General features: G+C 44.6%; 1 protein-coding gene across 7 annotated transcripts in view; it reads left to right on the forward strand.

The window, feature by feature from the left end:
- MLPH (melanophilin) overlaps positions 1-20,208 on the forward strand; it is a 368,118-nt gene that overhangs the window by 268,493 nt on the left and 79,417 nt on the right. For all 7 annotated transcript variants that reach the window (XM_069225566.1, XM_069225571.1, XM_069225568.1 and 4 more), the window contains one exon: positions 11,184-11,369. In XM_069225566.1, coding sequence (XP_069081667.1) covers positions 11,184-11,369 — 186 coding nt within the window. The remainder of the gene's footprint in view (positions 1-11,183; positions 11,370-20,208) is intronic.

A 20,208-nucleotide genomic window follows, 5' to 3' on the forward strand; every position in this document is an offset into this window, starting at 1 on the left:
GCCATTCCTGACGCTGCTCAATGCAGCATCAGGATTGGCTGGGAGCACCCAGCAAGGGCGCTCCCAGGCAGACAGGGAGCCTGTGCAGGCTCTCTCCAGCCCAGCAACTGTGTTGCTGGGCTGGAGAGAGCCTACAGCGCATGTTTGGCTGGCCCGGGACGGCCAGCCAAACACACATGTGCTCAAAGGAGGAGTGCTGTGCATTCTACCTCAATGCTCGTCACCCCGTGGCCCCACCCCTTTACAAGGATATGATAATAAACTCAGTTTATTATTGCTTCCTTGTAAAGGTTTTGCAGCTGCCGCTGCTGGCAGGGGGACCAACGTACCTCCGCCCTAATGGAGGAGCCGCCCCTGAAATTAAGGGTATATAATACAGTGCAACGCCGTGTGTTTTTGAAAACCACATGTCCCTTCTTTCAAAATTATTGAATTATATTCTGTGTGTCACCCACTAATGGGGTGAGTTGGGTGTATTGTGGCAGTCTCTTCTCCTGGGGAACTGATACTTGTGAAGAAGGATGGGCTTGCATGAGCTTCGTTTACATCTCAAGTATCCCGGTGCCTTGTTTACATGACCAGTAGTTGCATGCGGAGAGGAAGGAGATGTGCGCAACCACTAGTGGAAAAACCTCACAGCTGAATAGACACGTACGGAAGACACACTTTTTTCCCACTCTCACAAAAGGCTGGTTTACAGTACACACCCGTGACTCACATACACTCGTGGCCCAGAGCAGCAAGGAACCTTTCATTCACCTACTGTGTGTCAGGTCCCTGCAGCTAACCACAGGCTTTCTGGGCGCCATCTTGAATATTCCTCACCTTATTATGGCCATGAGATTCCACCGAAGGAGGCAGCGACTGCCAGTTATTTCATTAATTAAGTTAGATATATTAGTTCTAAACCTCGCCTTCAACGCCACCACTTATGATGCAAAACCAGTCTGCGTGCTCACCTGTGTCCGCAGAACATTCCCTACGACCCTTCACACATCACAGTAACTCATTTTTATAGGGTATGGAAAAAGTCAGTTGGTGAACACTGATAATAAATCAAACACTCCAGCTTCCTCAAGGGGAATCACATTAGCACTATAATGCAAACAAGGTTGGTATGTGTTTGGCAGGACCAACCTCTCCTACCAGCGCCAAAGACAAAGCTGTATCCTGTGTTTATTAGAATGTTCTGCAAAGGTTCAGACTGCACGCAGGTTCCTGTCTATAAAATCACCACAGTATCCAATAATCCTAAGTGCTGGAGCAGCATTTGTACGTGGAGGCGCACTATCCGATAGTGGCCTGGTGTACCCATATCCAGGAGGGCCGATATTGGGAGCACCAGACCCGATTGTATCATCCTGAAAAGCTGGTTGGCACACTTGCTTGGTTCGGGCAGGGAAGATGGGCATAAGCGCAGGCTGCCCCATGCTTTAGCCCTACTAAGGCACATGAGAACATCAATGGCTTCCACCAGTCTGACTCCAGCCTGCCCGGTCCTAGATTCCTTGCCAACCCCTTGGTCCAGTGCTTTCCTGCCCGGAGCCTAGGTACCATTGGTGCAGCAGGTCAAGTGGCACGAAGGCCATTGAACTCTGATAATTGCTGTATTTAGTAAACCACCAACAGTCAAAGGGTCATTTTCCTTGCTTGCTCAAGGTCCATGGCATCCTTGCTAGCTACTGCTTCCTGCTCCCATTTCTACCCCCTCAGAAGCAGGTGGGAAATGCAAGTTAGTCCAGCTGCAATGAGTATCTGCATTCAGATTTTTATCCGGTTAAACCGGTTCCCCATTCTTGGTGGAATAATTCACAATAGCTGATTCAGGTGCGAAGATCCTTGCCAAAATTGTTAATTCCAGCCGTCCTGATTCGGATAATTTGTAATATTGCCCCTAAGTTCATAACTCAGAGAGGTGGAGGGGATGGCGCGTAGCATGAAATGTCTCAGAATCCTCAGACTTTCACATGATTTCTTCCTCCAAATATTCCACTCCAGTAGGCGAGGGTAATTTCAGCCTGAGGGTCCAAGATGAGGTAAGTGCTTCAATTTCACATATTGCTTGAATGGGTGAAGTGCTGGAAGAGAGTGAGGAATCCACTCAGATTCCAGCTCTGGCAGCTATTTTTCAGCCGCATCTATGATGTGGACCAGTCGCTAAAAGCGCTGACCGTGTTCCAGCACTATTTGCTCCACAAGTATACATTCAGCAGCGCCTGCACTTTGTATGTTTTGTATCTTTTTCCACCACTGGAACGCTTCACTAATTAAGGGGAGGAGAGCACTTTACACATTGATTAAAAGGAAGCCCAAAGCATATATTGCGTAAGGGCTGTCATAATTCATCCAGACAGGTAAATGGAATTCACTCCTCACTTTTTGAATGGCCCGTTCATCAAACATTAAAAATAATTCTCATTTCACCCAATAAGGGGGAAGGACCCCAACTCAAACACTGAGAAAATGGAACCTCCTTCAACTACCTAAGGGGAATTTGAACCCGCTCTAACGTACTGAGAGGGGCAGGTGTCAAAAACCAAGAGAAATGTGTCCTATTTCACACACTGAGAGAAAAGAGTCCCGCTTCACACATTTGGAGAGAATGGGCACAATGACTGCCTTGTCACGATTCACTCATCAGGACCAGAGTCCCCCTGCAGCTGGTCACCAACGCGACCCGCCAGAGGGGGCAGAATCCTGGATCGATCGACATACCAGCCAGTGAGCATTGGAATTCACTCATCAAGTTCACAAGAAGAATGTCTTTTATTATGATATATTTGTGATACGGCTACAAGCCGGGAACGTCTTCAGCCTGACCATGCAGGTGGATATTTTTTGTCAATGAGACACAAGCCCATTGTGCTCTGTCCTTTCAGTAACAGCAATTACCCCTCGTCTGAAGCCTGCAGTGCCGGCTGCCAGGGGTACCTTGTCAAAGCTGAATAGCCTGACGGCTCTGACACTGTACAAAGAAATCCAGAGAGAATACTGGTGGGAGCGGAGGGCTCGCTGTCTGGGCACAAGGAGGAGAGGGCACCCACTAAAACTGTAGAGTTGCAAAACAAGATAACTCTGGGCAGAAACTTTAACATTTGCAACATACAATCTGACGACAGAAAATGACTTCAGGGCAGGCACATGTGCCTGTCTGCTGTTGCCACAAAGACCTTGCATGGTCCCCAGATTTATCCTTGCCTACGACTCTGTACTGTTGCTCTTTTGCATCTGCCCTGGGCTGTTTCCTGGATTCTCTACGTTCTACCTAAAAATGTGTTTTTCTTGATACATCTAAGCTCTCCATCCAGCCATGTCTCATACTGCAACTTCTAGTTCTAAGAGTAGATACACACTGAGGAATAACATTTCCCTCTACTAGCTCCTATTAAATATCTGACTGTCTCACGTCAATGAACCTCGACATTGCTTATTAGAATATATCCAAATTTAAATTATTCAGGTTTGGCGTTGGTCTTGCTCATCATACCTCAAACTATTTTTTCGGCCATCATAAACTTTGTCGAAAGCACATTTATCTTTCAAGTGAAGTAGTCTCCAACTGTACATAGGTTGTGTCCTATGGAGTTTTTCATGAAACTTCTGATGAGGTCCTGCAGAACTGCACAACGAATCTTCCAGAACTGTGCACAACAATTCAGAAAAGGGCACACAAGACTCCTGTCCAGACTCACAGAATAAAACACAATATTCCCGAAGAAGCCCCAAGGGCAGGACACAATACTACAGATGACACCTCCCTAACTTCATGCAATATTACAGACGAGGCATCCGGAACTAGCACAATAGTAAAGTTAGGCCACTTTAATGATGTGTTCCGTACTAAAATGTCATCTTTTTGTGCTCCGCAGTCCTTACATACTGTAGCTAAATTTCCTGTCGTTTTCACCCTTGATTTGACCCATTGCTCAGGTATTTTAAAGTCACTGATAGTGTAACCACAACGCCACTCCTATAGATTGAGTTATAATGGTATTTCTTTCTGTCTCTACCATCTGGGCATGGCTTGGCTATGGACTTCCAAGTTGGGTCACAGTGCGTGATAGCAAGGTCAGTGATAGAAAGTGCTCTATTAAACAACCACAGATAAAAAAGAGTAAGAGGGACACAAAACAATAAGGCCCATATTTATACTTTTTGACGCTAAACTGCGCTAACGCAGTTTAGCGTCAAAAAATTTAGCGCCGTCTAACGCCATTCTGAAGCGCCATGCGGGCGCCGTATTTATGGAATGGCGTTAGCCGGCGCTAGCAGACCGGCGCTGCCTGGTGTGCGTGGAAAAAAACCACGTAGATCAGGCAGCGCCGGCGTAGGGGGAAAATGGCGTTAGGGCGTCTTAAAATGGGGCAAGTCAGGTTGAGGCAAAAAAATCGCCTCAACCCGATTTGCGCCATTTTGTTCGACGCCCAGACGCCATTTAAATGACTCCTGTCTTAGTAAAGACAGGAGTCATGCCCCCTTGCCCAATGGCCATGCCCAGGGGACTTATGTCCCCTGGGCATGGTCATTGGGCATAGTGGCATGTAGGGGGGCACAAATAAGGCCCCCCTATGCCACCCAAAAAAATTAAAAAATATAAAAAATTATACTTACCTGAACTTACCTGAATGTCCCTGGGGTGGGTCCCTCCATCCTTGGGTGTCCTCCTGGGGTGGGCAGGGGTAGCAGGGGGGGTCCCTGGGGGCAGGGGAGGGCACCTGTGGGCTCATTTTAAGCCCACAGGCCCCTTAACGCCTACCCTGACCCAGGCGTTAAAAAGTGGCGCAAATGCGGGGTTATTTGACCCGCCAACTCCCGGGCGTGATTTTTGCCCGGGAGTATAAATACGACGCATTTGCGTCGCCGTCATTTTTTTAGACGGGAACGCCTTCCTTGCATCTCATTAACGCAAGGAAGGCGTTCACGCAAAAAAATGACGCTATTTGCCCATACTTTGGCGCTAGACGCGTCTAACGCCAAAGTATAAATATGGCGTTAGTTTTGCGCCGAATTTGCGTCGAAAAAAACGACGCTAATTCGGCGCAAACGGAGTATAAATACGGGCCTAAGTTTGAGAACGATACCCCAAACCATGAACAATCTGCATTAGTTCCAGTGAATCCTAGTGGTGTTGATCTCTGTCCACCTAGGGAGCTCAGTTATTGCCTGCCTAACAAGTCTCTTGCATCTCAATTGAGGCTCAATCTATCTCTTCACTATTAGCCTCAAAACCTTCCAAGGGTGGTCTCGCTCCTTGCCAAATGCACCAGGCAACTCAACGGAGCCTCCTACTATTCCCCACATGAATTCCTATGGAGTGTCCTGAGTCTTTAAGCCAGTGGTTCCCAACCTTTTGACTCCTGAGGTCCTTCACTGAATCACTACTGGAAGCAAGGGACCCCCCACGCAATTTGTACAATTTAAATTTCAAACATTAAAACAGTAATTCGCAAAAAATACACAAACAAGTACACACAAAACAAATACTCAAATTAGTAAAAATATAATTATTTTATATTGAAAAAATATACAATATTGAAAATCTTTAATGGGAAGGTTGGTAATGCATCTCTGCAACTAACCTTTCAATGTTTAGTTTTATTTAAGAAAGCTTAAGCCTCAAGTCATAGTCTACATTTTCCAAGCGATTTTTGTTTTTATTTTTTAGGTACATAAGATCTGATAAAGCTTTTTCATACGATATGTAGTAGGGAAAGGAAGTAAAACCATAAAGGCCTCTCATCTCCCCATAGCCTCTCTGTCACATGTATTTCATTTGATTTATAACACCTCTCATACCAGTGTAGGGTGTCGGAACACATTACAGGTGGCTACAAGGTGCAGGATTCCCATGTCCTCCATGCTAGTAGGCATTTTCTATGAGTGCTTGGTCTGGAGAAACACAAACTGAGGGTTCAGAGCATAACACAGTGGCTAGCGTTGACTTTAATAATAGTGTATTCCTATGCTAGCAAACCATTTTAGCAGCATAAGGATAATGAAAGACTGGGAAAAAACATAACTTTCTAATTTGTTCCACATAGTTCTTTGAAGGCAGTTTATAGCTCAATGTGCTGGATTACGATTGTAACTTATGAATTGCACAGTAACAAAAGAATCTCTGTGACAAAAGCGGTAACCCACTGTGCTATGCACATGCTTTGCATGATACACAATCTTTGCAGCAGGCATATTAACCATCTGTGATACCTCCGGTGTGTCAAAACTGCCACTAGGCAAAACTCCCATCTCTCCAGCATGTATATTAATCAACAGAGTTATCTTGACGCTTTTATCTGTGTTTGAACGCTTACAAGGAAATTTGCAGTGCTTTTAAAGCTACTGCACTAATGAACTAACAAATATAAAAACACACAGGTTTCTGTAGAGGCCCTGGCTGGAGAAGTGCCTTCCTGTCGGCCCAGGCCTGCGCACCCCCTGGAAATGTGTTACGGACCCCTGGGGGTCCACGGACCACAGGTTGGGAAACGCTGCTTTATGTCATTGACCTCAGTGTGAACACCCTCATCACTGTCCTTGTACAAATCAGTGTAATTGCTTGCTTTGTTCACATCACTGTGCCCATGTTCCTCAATAGAACTACTTTCAATGGCTCTGTCAGTGGCCCACATGCTTAACTGTAGTTTCCCTTATTCCCCAACTTGGTGACCTTGTACACTTAAGTGGACTCTCAGTCTTTACTCATATCACTAGGTTTCTAACCCTCGATGGAGTATCTCTTCTTCCGCTTAACGTACGCCTTATACACTTAAGTGGAGGCTGTTCTTTTGCCCATATCATTACCCCCATATTACGGGTCCCCAGACCTCAATGGAGCCTCCTCATATCCCCACCATTGGCCTTCAACATCTCAAAGAATTCTCACTTTACCCACAACACTGAACTCCTACACCTGAGTGGATGTCCCCTACATACTCTACACCACTGGCCCAGTACAGTTCAGTGGACCTGTGTCACTGTACTTAAATACATCAATGGAGTCTCTACAAACTCCACAAGATTGAGCTTTGCCAAAGACGTCTGTCTAACACTACCTCAAACAACTCAGTTGAATTTCTAGTGTCTAAGAAGGAAAGGTGCTGCACTGACTGGGTCCTACTGGAAAATCCAGGATTTCAATTTTTTTGTGAAATTTTAAGGTAGAGCTAGTGACTCTAATGTGTAAGGGGTCGTTCCAGGCTTTAGGGGCCAGTTAGAAAAAGGTGTGAACTCTGGCTCTTTGGAAGCAAGTAATATGAGTGAGCAGGAGTTTGGTAGAGTGGAGGTGTCTGGTGAATGTATGGAACTTGAGAACTTGATGTGGCTGGTCAGGTATGCCGGGTCTTGCTTGTGTATTTCTCTGTAGATGTAGTTAGGAGTTCAAAGAGGGCGCGTTTGCGTATGGAGAGCCAGTGGAGCTCTTTGAGGTGATTGGATGTATCTGCGGATGCAGTAGGTGAACTTCATTTGGGTGTTGGAAGTGTCATTGGAGAGGGAGAGAATGAGCTGAATCTCATCAGAGCATGAATTGATTTTAAGTCCATGGAAAGAGGTGATGCTGGAGAGCTAGGCCATATAGACGTCGAAGGGTGTAGGACTGAGCAAAGAGCCTTCTGGGATGCCACAGATCATATTGAAAGCAGAGGACGAGTAAGGCGCCCGGCTGACAGTTTGCTTCCAGGTAAGAAGGGGATGATCCAACATAGTGCGGGTTCATGCATTCCATTGACATTTTGCATTGGATGAGGATGGGGTGGGAGATGGTGTTGAAAGCATCTTAGAGGTTGATAATGATGTGTTCCACTGTGTCCTGCTCATTCACGAATGTCATCAGTAGTGGCAATGAGGGCAGTCTTGGTGATGTGGTTTAGACTGAATCCTGATCGGGGGATCAGGAGGTGGTTGGCATCTAGTTGGTTAGCCAGTCAATTGTTGATGAGTTCTTCCAAGACCCTGGGTGGGTACAGAAGGAGGGAGAAGGGTTTGTAGTTCACCAGTGTCTTCAGGTCTGTTGAGGGTTTTTTCAAGAGGAGTAAGATGGGGGCATGTTTCCAGCAATCCGATAAGGTGGCTGTAGTGAGAGAGTCATTGAGGATTGCCATGAGGGGGGTTCAGATGGTGTTGAGTCCTTTGTTGAAGATGAAGTTCGGGCACAAATATGAGGGGGGGTGGATGGGGCGTATGGTGGTAGCAGATTCCGTATGGGTGATGGTAGGTCAGAATTTCACAATGGTTTTTGGAGTGTACTTCTCATCACACTGCAGAATGATGAGAGTGGATAGGTCCTGTTGGGGTGCAAAGTTGTTGTAAATGGTGATGATTTTGTTGCTGAAGTATTGGGAGAGCTGGGTGCAGAGTTCCTTTGATGGGGTGATGGTTGTTGAGCTGTCGGCAGGGGTCATGAATTCCTTCACTATTGTAAAGATTTCTTTCGAGATGTTGGAGCTATTTTCAATCCAGTTATTGTTAAATCTCGCTTGGTGGTCCTGAGTTGGTGGTAGATCTAGAGGGCTGATTTGCACATGTCATTGTTATCGTGGGAGTGTCTCCTACGGCATCCCTTCTGTTTGCAGTGGAGTTTGGGGAGTCGGAGATCTCCCGTGTACCAGCTTGCCTCTGGCTTGTTCCAAACTGTAGGGGCCGTTTTGAACGGTGCCAGTGTGTTTTAGTGGAAGGTGATCCAGGTGTTAAAGTATGAGATGGAGTGAGGAGGGTCATTGTTGAGTGGCAGACATCGAGCTAAAAGTTCTGTCATTTAGACTTCCTCAGGGATCATGTTCCAGTTGCACCGGGAGGACTTGTGGAGAGTGGTTCTGTGTTGGCTGGGTAAGTGTAAGCTGGAGCGGACAACATAATAGTTGGTCCAGGTGCAGTGGTTTGGGTTTGTCTACCATGATTTCCAGTACTTAAATTGTGGAAGAAAGAGTGATGGTGTCCAAAGCTGTTCTGAGAAGCTGGAGGCTGGTGCAATGAAACATTGGAATCGTGAATACCAAGGCTGGTGATCTTTAATCCACTACCAGACACTCCTTCTCCAAGGAGGTGGGTTTGCTCTCTTGTTGAGTGATCTCAGTTCTGCTCAGGTCTTGCAGGAGGTTTGTAGTATTGGTACTGGTGAGGTCCTCTAGGTGAAAGTTGAGGTCGCAGAGGAGGATGAAGGAGTTGGAGTCAAGCACCATTGCAGGTGATGGGATTTGTGAGGGTGGACCCGAAGTTGGATCTGCTACCAGTATTTAAGTAGAGTAGGGTTCCTTATAGGCTAAAGGTGCTGATCTTGAAGGCTGCGTGCTTGAGGTAGTCACTAAAATTAGCTGATGAAATGGAGAAGGTGGTGTTTTCTGTGTGGATTATGATTTCTGTTACAGGTTTACTTGTTCTGTCCTGTTTTGCTGTTTTGTACTTAGGGGAGGGCCACTATGTTGTCTGGGGCAGATGACGGGTTGAGCCAAGTTTCAATGAGGAACAGTAGTCATGCAGGAGGTCCCAGATTTCAGTAGTGTGTTTGATGAGTGAGCGGGTGTTTAATAGAGCGCAGGATAGTGTGGTTTTAGTGTTGACCGTGGTGTTGTTTTATGAGGTATGGTTGTGTGCTAGTGAGAGGGAGGAGGAGGAAACTGGGGGAATGGGCTGGGAGAAGCACAGGAGAAGTGGCACAAGGCACCGGAGTATACACCTATCTTGGGAGGGGGGGCCAAACTCCAGTGCAGGGAATCTGGTGCTCATGGCTTCGAGGGCTTCAGCTGAGTAGCATCTTGGGCTGTGGTGGGTTGGTGGTGTACCAGGGTCCTGGTGTGGGGCACAAGTGTGGAGCGAATGGGCATATACAGGCCTGCCTTTGGTGCTGAACATCCACTCTGTGGTCACCATTAAGAAAGTCCAGGGGAGAGGAGATCCTTGTGGAGGAGGCCAGGTGTAGGTGGGACAGGAGTGTGTGGAAGGAGACACAGGAAGCAGCATTAAGCACACAGGGGCTTATTTATAAGTCCCGTGCACTGCCAGAACATCACTTTTAATGACAATCCTGTGACACACAGTGCAGGGCCATATCTGCAAGGCCACTTAAACCCATCCTGCATGGCTTTTCATGGCTTTGTAAATATGGAGCGAAGCAATGCAGCGCAAGTTCCTGCATTGACTAACACTGCGATAGTGAGTCATGCCATGGTTGTTACGGTGGGTGTTCCTACGTAGCACCCATTGCATTTGGCACACTACCAGAGTTACAACATGCTGTAAACCTGGGAATGCGTTGAAAGCCTACGCCTCCCTAGGGGAGGCATAAGGGAGGTGCAATGAGGAGAAATAACATTATTTCTACTCTGTTGTGCCTCTTTCTATGTGTGCTGCATTCTGCAGCATATATAGTAACAGGAAATCACCTCCACTGATTGTTTTTGCGCAGTAAGGTGTCCATTCCTGCTCAAAAACTTTCCTCCTACAACACAGATACCCTTGCACCATGGTGCAAGGATCCCTTGGTTGGTGCAGGGCAGCCAATTATGAACCAGCACTGTGGAAGAGGACAGGAATGCTTACAGATATGGCACATTCCTGTCCTTTTCTTTTGCCTTCTATTGAAGAGGCAATTTCAGGCATGAGACAGCCAAAATAAAGCTGTTTCTTTCTACAAAAATCGAGTCTCCCACCTGAATCAGTTCTGTTGCCATGTATGAGAATGGCAAACTCAAAGTGAGACAAAGTGTTAGTGAGAGACACTAGAAAGTAAGCTGAATGGAAAGAGGTCTGAAGGAAGCTAAAGAGAAGTGAGTGTAGAGAGTCAAAAGAAATCAGGCAAAAAAGCGGCAAAGTGGGCAAAACAAGTGGAGTAAAAGCGGGGAGCAAAAGGCAAAGAGAGGCAGAGGGTGAAATGCAAAGAGGGCAAAGCAGAAAGCAGAGGAGCAAGAGAGGTAAACTGTGAAAAAGCAAAGGGCCAAAAGGCGGAAGCAAAAAATGCAAAAAGGGTGGCTAAAGAGGAAGAAAGGCGGTAGGCTGGGGGGCTTCAATCTGATGCAACAGTCTCAGGCCTATTCGGAGGACCGGGCACAGGTAAGGTGTTCAGGCAGGGCCAGGCTGCGCCTTTGTTATTAATTCTATCCCTTTTCCAAAATACTTGAATCCTGCCCCTTTCAATGAAGCTCCGTCTTTAGTCAAGTTATAATCTGTTTCAACTTTCCAATTGTCTCTAGTCCCCAAGCCTGGAACCGCAGACAGATGCTGACCTGGAAGAGGTGACACTGAAGAGGAAACTGGGTGAACTGGCAAGTAACATCAGTGATAAGGAGGTTTCCTCCGAAGAAGAACCAGAAAAAAAGGTTTCGTACAAGCCTGTGCTAAGCTCCTCCAGTGATGACCTGCCCACCGAGGCTCAGAAGGTACAACTGCTTGCTATCCGATGTGCATGCAAGTAATATCTATGGTATCAGTTGTGCATGGCTTGCATGCTCCCCCAAAATAGATGTTCCCTGCAAAGCCCAACACCAAGTCATTCCTTCTAGCAGAACAGGAACAGTGAAGTGTGCATGGGAAGGATTTCCTAATAAGCTCTGAAAAGCTCTGTAAAATTACACTTAGACATCCAACACCAGTGAGGGTCTGTGGGCACTGTAAGCTGTGCACTGTTATTGCCCAGAGAGCTCACAATGTTCAAAGGAAGAGGAACAAACATATTGTAGTGATGACTTATCTCCTTACAGAAGATTCTTGATCACTTATACGAATCCAAATGAAAGAACATAGTCGGTGTTTGAAACTGAACATGATTGAAACTGAGCTAAGGGATAGCTTATATCCAGATGTGAAACATATTTCATACTGGTCAGCTACAATTTAAGCTGCCACACGGAAAAGGTGGATGGAAGATAACAAAACTCCTTTTTATTCATGTGCAACTGAGTGAAGGAATAACCAAGAATGCCTGCACATTCTTAACAACTAGAAATGTGCAGAGAGAATTTAGGTACAGTGCAATATATTATTTACAGTTGCAAGAGAGTATGAATGTTCATCCAAAGTCAAATTATCTCAATATATTAAATATATTTACAGTATAGTCAGCAATTTGAAAATGGAAAGTTCATAAAACGCAGAAAGTGATTTTAACATGGTAATCACAAAATGAAATCCCCTATCTCATAATGGGAACAATAATCTCTCCTAGAAACCAGTTATCTAAGGGTAGTAGAAGTATACACTAATTAAAGCGTTCATTATTCCTAACAACTCTATATAATATTTGTGAAGCTCTAATTTTTCAAAAAGCTCTTAAATTCACGAAGTCTAGAGAACACCCAGAATATGATAGAGAGCTAATAATTCATCATTATCTTTATATTTCTGCCACCCAGCCCCAAAAACTTAGGGCTTGATTACGACCTTGGAGGATGGGATACTCCGTCACAAATGTGATGGATATCCTGCCCACCGTTTTGCAAGTTCTATAGTATATAATGGAATTTGTAATACAGCGGAGAGGATATCCACCACGGTTGTGACAGAGTATCCCATCTGCCAAGATCATAATCAAGCCCCTTGTAAAAATCAACACTCCCTCCCCAGAACAACATCCCTCGTCTCCTGCATTTAAGGCCTGATTTAGATCTTGATGGTATTACCGCCAATTTGCAGCAGCAGCGTGCCTAAGTACTCCGTCAAGCAGACGGCTGTCCGCCCACCATATTTAGATGTATTGCAGCTGAGCTGCTATCCACCACAACTGAGCGCTCTTCCCAGCCACCAGACTGGCGGTTTCCTGCCGCCCATATTTAGAAGTTGCAATTGTACAGGAGGTATTGTTGACGGAGGGAGGACGTCACTGGACCCAATGGACATCAAACAATGATAGTGGCTGTGGAATAGAGGTAAGTCACACACACTGTACCTTAGCCATATGTATCCCCCCGCACAACACACTTCACAACACACCACATTCACACCAATATCCATTGTCATTCCACAACACAGCACATACATGCCGAAGACTCTCATTGCCATACATCCACGGCACAACATACACACACTATCAACACTACACACACACAACACAACCACGACAACCAACACAACTACACACTCATCCACATACACATAATATCACAACTACACACATCATGACAATGGCCACCACACAACAACCACACTCACCTGAATGTTACACACAGCAACACAACACAACCAAACATATACAACAACAGCAGACCCATATGCAAGTGGCACACAATCTGACTGACACAACCACATCACCCATTACACCTCCCTCCACCTCACCCAGCCAATCCATTTGCACACACACACATACACATACTGACTCACATACACAACTAGTAGCACAACAGTACAGGTCCACGTGCAGTGTGCTCATATGAACATAGTTGACAATTGCAAATGTGACGTTATTGTGGTAGCGGCATTCATCTGGCAATGAATACTGACAACATGATGACAGTTGTGTATGTGTGTGATATGTTGATATGTGTATTGCACCAGTGTGTCCCCATCAATGTCTGCCCCAATTGTGTTCCCAACATATGCATGTGACAGTAATTCTAAAACATTACTGTGACATCTATATGACTGCAGTGGTCCCAAGCCTATATGAAGTGACCCCACAACATACACAGGCAATGCGGGTTCCGTATCTTCGAGTCCAGCAATGAGGGGTTGCATTTTCTCCGTGTACCAGTGGCAGCAGCGACGGCAGGTCTTGTCCAGTCATGTCCAGTCAAAAACAGAAGTGGGATTGGGAAAAAAGGTAGCCTTTTACCTTATTTCCCCCCACAGCTGGCTTGGTGGTAAGGCACATCCAGATTTACTAGGCAGTAAGAATGGTTTGAGTCCTGGCACCAGCCACTATTTCTAATAGTGCCATTGCCGGGGGTGAGGATTACTGGGGGAGATGGTGGGACTAGGGCGGTCTATTACCTATGGAACTGCCAACATCTAAATCAGGCGGCGGACCACCAAGCTCGCCGACGAGTTTCCTCTCGAAAAACCAATGGCAGGACCGTTACCGCCAAGTTCTAAATCAGGCCCTAAGTCATTGAATGGATCTCGAACGCCCTGTCCAGACCTGTAGCCCTTTATTGTCTACTAATGTCCTTGTCTTTTCCACATCTGGACCTGCAAACTCTAAAGATGGTGTTAGTTCTTTCCCTCTGCGCATAGCCTTATTTTCACTTTCAGAAATCATTTTCATCTCCTCATTGATAAATAGGAACAAATTACACTAGGCTCAGCTTTTTGTCAAGGAATTGTAGCATTTGTTCTGCCCTAGACCACCTCTGAAAAAAGCAATTTTAGAAACACATGAGAGGTCTCCTAGTGGTATCTACCACTGAACCCAACATTATCATCATCACCATCATCAATATTGTGATTATTATTATTATTATCATTATTACTATTGATAATAATAATATTTTTTATTATTATTAATATTGTCCACTTGTTCACAGTAGCATCTTGGCACCAGGAGCAGAAAAGGCATTAAAAGAAGAGAGTAAGAAAAGAAAATTACCAAACAAGGGTAACCCACTGTTAAAAAAAAACCTGACATCCAGTTTGTGTGCCACTTGCTGTCTTGTTTGGTTTTTTTTCAATACCCCTTCCTTCATTCCCCAAATTTCGCCACTGTGCCTATGTTTGAATATAGACTCTTCAATACTCTCCCCTCAGGCCACGACTGATGACATATGAGTTTAAGATGTACTTTTGTCTTTGTGGGAACTTTGCTCAAAAGGGAAATCTCCAAGTTCTTCAATAGCACAGACTGAATTAGCTCATTTTTCCAATGTGTCCCTTCCCCTCAATTGCCTTTCCTGACCTTGTAAGGTACCCCGGCACTGACTCTGAGTCACCCTCCAGAATTTCTGTACTCTACTACATATTTCTTTCCCACGCCTTGTTCAGCCTTTCAAGAGTGTAATGTTGTTCCCATAATTTCACTACCCTCATCTCACTCTCTGTTACAACATGTCTTCCTCTTCACAGCGTTAGTCGAAGTTTCCCCCTTCCTTTAAACAAGTGCCTTTTGAAAACACTGACCTGTCTTGCTCCTTTTTGCTTATTCGAAGGCTGCAACATGGACCTTCATTCAGGACTGGACAACCACTCCATGTTTCGGGGTGAGGAGCTCAACAAAAGGCACTATGAGGTACAGTCAATCCACTAACTGTTCACAACATTGACCCAGCCTCCAGTAAGCCATTGACTGGCAACATAAGTGCCTGTCCAGACCCTTACAGCAGTGACTGGTCTTGTTCCGATTTGGGATAGAAATTCTCCCTCATATCCCAACTCATGTCTCCCTAACGTTGGAAGCCTTCAGGTTTAACTCCAGGCTTTGGCAAACCATAACACTTCTTCCTGAGTCCTTTTCTCAGTAAAAAAAAAATGCAAACTTTAAAAAAGATGGTTCTTTTTTTCTTAAGATACTCAGGGGCTCAATGCCTCTTTGCTAGTTTGTGCTCCTTCCCATCCTTCTTTGACCTTCCTCTTCCTGAAATTGAACCTACATATGTAGGAATTCGACGTCTACCACTTTCGCTTTCCATCTTCTTTTCTGAGTGGTTGGAAATAAATGTGTTCCCCATGACGTGTTATAAACTGTGTTACTCAGTTCTTTTGTTCCTCTCCCATGTTTCTCCCAATTTTTTAAAGAGTCTGCTCCTCTTCTTAGCACTTCGCTTTCCCCTCTGCCCCTGTTCTGTCCACGTCATTCTTATCTTCATTGATGCGCACTTAACAATATGATCCATGTCTCCTCCCCCTTGGGGGAAGTCACGAGTTAATTCCTGGCCCTCTTCCATTGCTGCATATCTCATTGTCTTATTTTCTCTACTCTGGGCATCATTTAAAGTTTTGCAGAACTGGGAGCCCTACCAAACTCACCATTTCCCCAGCTCATGTAGAGGTGGTGGAATACTAGGTTTCTGATGGCGAAGCCTCAGATGGCTCAAATAACGTCAAGCCTCAGCTTGCTTTGACTCGCAGCCAGCCTGCCGTTGATCTACTTGTTTGCAATGGCGGTAGTCCTGGCACACTTAAAAAGCTAGAAAAGTGAATGGAATCCTTGCTTTTGAACTTTTATTGTTCAGATCAAAAAATAAGTGTATCATGGGAAAGTGGTTGAAAAAAGGATTGCTAAACTCTAAATCTTCATGTTGTGCCTTGTTCCAACCTAAAAACAACTCAGAGTAGAAGGTATTTACTACACCCAGTAAGCAACCCAACTTGGGGTACACTTATCTACCTGGTGCAGTCGATACCACCTCTTTCTGACAATATTTGGCATCAAGGACAGAATACACAGGCACAGTCATAAATTAAAAGAGACACATTTTAAAAGCACCGTAAATACATATAAATGTAAAAGTGAAAATGAACAGTAGAATTCACATAGCACAATAGACATCCACAATGTCAACAACAAATCGAAAAGTCTCAACATTGGGTATCCAAATTGCAATCAAAATCTAATGTTTTTTTATAACTGAGTGTGATCACTGTGCTGCTTGAATCATGCGTTCACAACCCAAGGACTGCAATCATCTCATTTATCAAACCAACCCCAGTGATATAGTACTCAATGCGATGGGATGTGACTACCCATACTTGACCAAAAATGATGATGGCTCCCCCTTTATCATTGTCAATCACCTTAGTACACTGTTGAAAAATTATGAACCGTGATTACCTCTCATTTTAACAAAATAAGTACTGTAAATCTGTCTGAATAGATCTGATGTGCACTAATGAGAATCATCCTCATAAAGTCTGGTTTTGGCGCAAGTAGTGCTTAGAAGTCCAGAGGGTACCCGATGGTAAATAGGGATAAAGTGGGTTGAGTATGGCTGTGACAGTAAACAATCTCTGTGCTATCTCCAACCTTCTAAAACGCACATAGATCTTATCCACGGTGCCTTCTTTTGACTGTGAAGAGTGGAAGATGAGGAGGCTGGTCCCCATACTTCTATTTGTATGGAAGAAGCATTTCTTTTTTTTTAAAGTTCATTTGGTTTGATCACAGACAAGTAACTAATATTCCGCCTCACAGGCTTCAGAAGAAAGGTAAGTCATGGACATGCTGTTACTTAGCACTGTCAAGGAAAGGCAGTGTTGTGTGCATCCATGCAAGACATCACCTTGCTCGGCTCTCTATTAACGGCCTCTTTGTTACCTGAAAGTCGTTTTTCTGGATGATCCTCCTCAACAGAGGACTACCAAACATGTATTTCATCCTCTCCATATGTTTTCATTAGCTTGTTCTTTTTTTTAGTCATTCTTTTGTTCTTTTCTTAATTTCGCTCCCACCTCAGTTCAGTTAACTTCCTGTACTTGTTGTCCCTTTGTTCACATTTTGTTCGTTTCTTTCTTAATTCTTTCTTTCAAGCATGTCTTGGTGATGTCAAGAGATGGGCAAGTGACTACACTGAAATAGCCAAAAAGACAGAAATCTTGGTTCTTGGTACGCCAAGCTAGCTATAAATCCTAGATTCCGTTTTATGTTGGCTCTATTGCTGGGCCAAACACTCTGTCCCACAAGCCAAATACAATACATGGGAAAAATGCTGGCTACTCCCCATAGTATGAAACTGCAGAGTAATAAGAATATCAGCAATATATTTATCCTCCGTTCATTTCTTCGGTAGACAATCAATTAAATTCCACCAAATCTTAGGAGTATAGGTGTGAGTTCAGTGCTACATTACTGGTTGGATTTTGCTAATTTTCTCTATCAGGCCATCACAACAGACCTATCAATGACATTGCAGGTAGCAGAAATGATGGCATCGGGCAGGTTGACCTTCTCGACGGCCACGTAAGAAGTAAAACGCAATGTCATGTGATTGATAATCCAGTGCAGTATAATACTAGTGCAGCTTGCACCACGGCCTGCAAGGGGATGCTCTCGATATTTATCCGACAAATGGCACTTTCACTATCCAAAATGGAGCAGAGATGACGTGGAAATGGCACCAAAAGCCCACTCTCAGCGCAACTTATTTTCATGAGGCAGATTGTAGTGGGAAGGGGAAGACGTTTGTTCAGGCAAAGAAATTACACTTTGAACTTTTTATCAAAACTTATAGAGCTTGAATCTTTCTTTTAGAAGTTAACAAAATGCTATTTTTTGTGTGGGGTGAGTTCTTACCCATTGGTCACTTTGCAACTCCTAATCCTGCCAGTAGCAACGTGACGAGTGCCCCAATACGTTGCTATGTAGGGAGATAAAATACTATAACCTAAGACTGCTTCTTATTAGTCACAAAAATTGTGAACTGTTGAGATCAGGTTGATAGTTACAGCCTAGCTGCACCATTAAATGGTTTTTCTAACCCTCAGAAATACACTACAAAGCATCCAATGCCTCGGACCCTGCCTCCCTCACACCCACCCAGACCTTGATGTCCAAAACCTACCTGAAGCTCAAAATCACCAAAGACAGAAACCCTGTTTTTCCCAAAATAACAAAAAACAACTATTCCAAACCTGGCTCAGTTGCAGGAATCCTCAGTGCATCTTCACCCGTGCAAAGTCACTTGGAGCCACTGTGGACACAAACCTCACTCTTGAGGAGCACATTGCCAGGAGAACAAGGTCAGCCTGTTACCAGCACTCTCTAATAGATGAAGGGAAACAAGTCTTCCCAAAAAGCAATTTCAAAACTTCTGTTCAAACCCTCATATAATTGCCTCTGGATGGTGTCACTGCCCAGCTCAGTGGTCTCCCAGACTCCACACTAGTTTCTTTGAGGGCATCCTACACGCTGCAAACGGTCTCTTCTGGGTAAATGTACTGAGAAAGAGAGCAGTCCTAAACTTATCAATGAGAATGTGGTTTCAAGGAATCACATGACTACCAGTTTACATGACTGCACTGAGGTCTAGGCAGTCCACACAAAAGCTGAAGTTCATGAACCCCGGTTATGACACCAGCACTAAAAGACTTATCAAGGGGCTCTGAGAGGGCTCAATGAACGCATTAGTATAATATATTTTAAAATTTCAACCCGGAGGCATTCCTGAGCTTTGTCTGATACCAGTACAACTTTGACTATACGGGTAGATTGTCTTCTATGTGTCTTTTTTGGCTGCACCACAGCGTAAGACCAGGTATCAAAGAGACATGCTGTAACAAGGAATTACATTCCACTTATTGCTGTCATGTGACGTTGGGGGAGTTTCACTCTTCTCTGTTGAGCCAATGAGCCATCTTGATGACCATTCACAGCATGTCAGGGAGTTCACCTTTCTCTTTATCCTTGCCTGGAGCAGCATGAAGCGCTGCAAGTTCCTCCCACTGGTGTTTGGGCTTGAGCCAGCTCACAAATTGGCATGACATGAATTATATATCTGGCATCATTGGCATCACTGTTCCTTTTTCAGTGTAGTTTAATGTGCTTTGCCCCTTATTCCTCTAAAGCATGCAGTTTTGTTGGTTCCATGATCAGGTCCTCCTTACCCTCCAGGTACTTTACCAGAGTGGTCTTCTTATGATGCACTCTCTGATGAGCTCCTGGATAGCCTAGAGGTTTGACTTAGCTTTGGGTTCGGCCACCTTCTTCCAAAGCTCCAGCACATACTCAACCATAGGACAAGGTAGTCCCATACAGAATGGCCAAAATGTAATTCAAAGGGGCTGAATCCAACACACTTATGTGGCCTCTCCCCTTGAGCTAAAAGCCAACTTAGAAGGAGGATGTCCGCAGTGGAACCTAAATCTTATCCACCCTGCTCTTAGGCACTTAAACAAAAAACATAAAGAGACCTTTGCGCTGAGAGTTGTACAAGGTGTAGAGTTCATAATTTACTCTACATTTGTCCCACTTTGCTTTCATGTTTATTAAGATGACGTTAGGACCATGTCAGAAATTAGACTACCTGGGAACTTTCAAAATTCATGAAGCTGGTGGATAAACCGTCTTTCTTATATCTTCTTGACCCCTAGTATCTGTGTAAATGGAATCTTGTGTGCCATGTTCACATGATTTTTTTCAATGACACTTCAGCACTACCATTTGCTGGCTGGAGCCAAATTAAGGCATAACAGCTCACTGGACACTCAGTAATCCTTCATTCCAAAATATTCTAAAACATCCAGCCTGCAGTCTGCACCTCCTTTTTGAATACACAGACCTATCAGGCTAAGGAACGCTTTGGGTACCTGCATAAACTCTACTGTAGGCCTCCTTCCTGTAGCAACTGTTGCCATGCA

Source organism: Pleurodeles waltl, chromosome 3_1 (genome assembly GCF_031143425.1).
Source record: "Pleurodeles waltl isolate 20211129_DDA chromosome 3_1, aPleWal1.hap1.20221129, whole genome shotgun sequence".
Classification (NCBI taxonomy): domain Eukaryota; kingdom Metazoa; phylum Chordata; class Amphibia; order Caudata; family Salamandridae; genus Pleurodeles; species Pleurodeles waltl.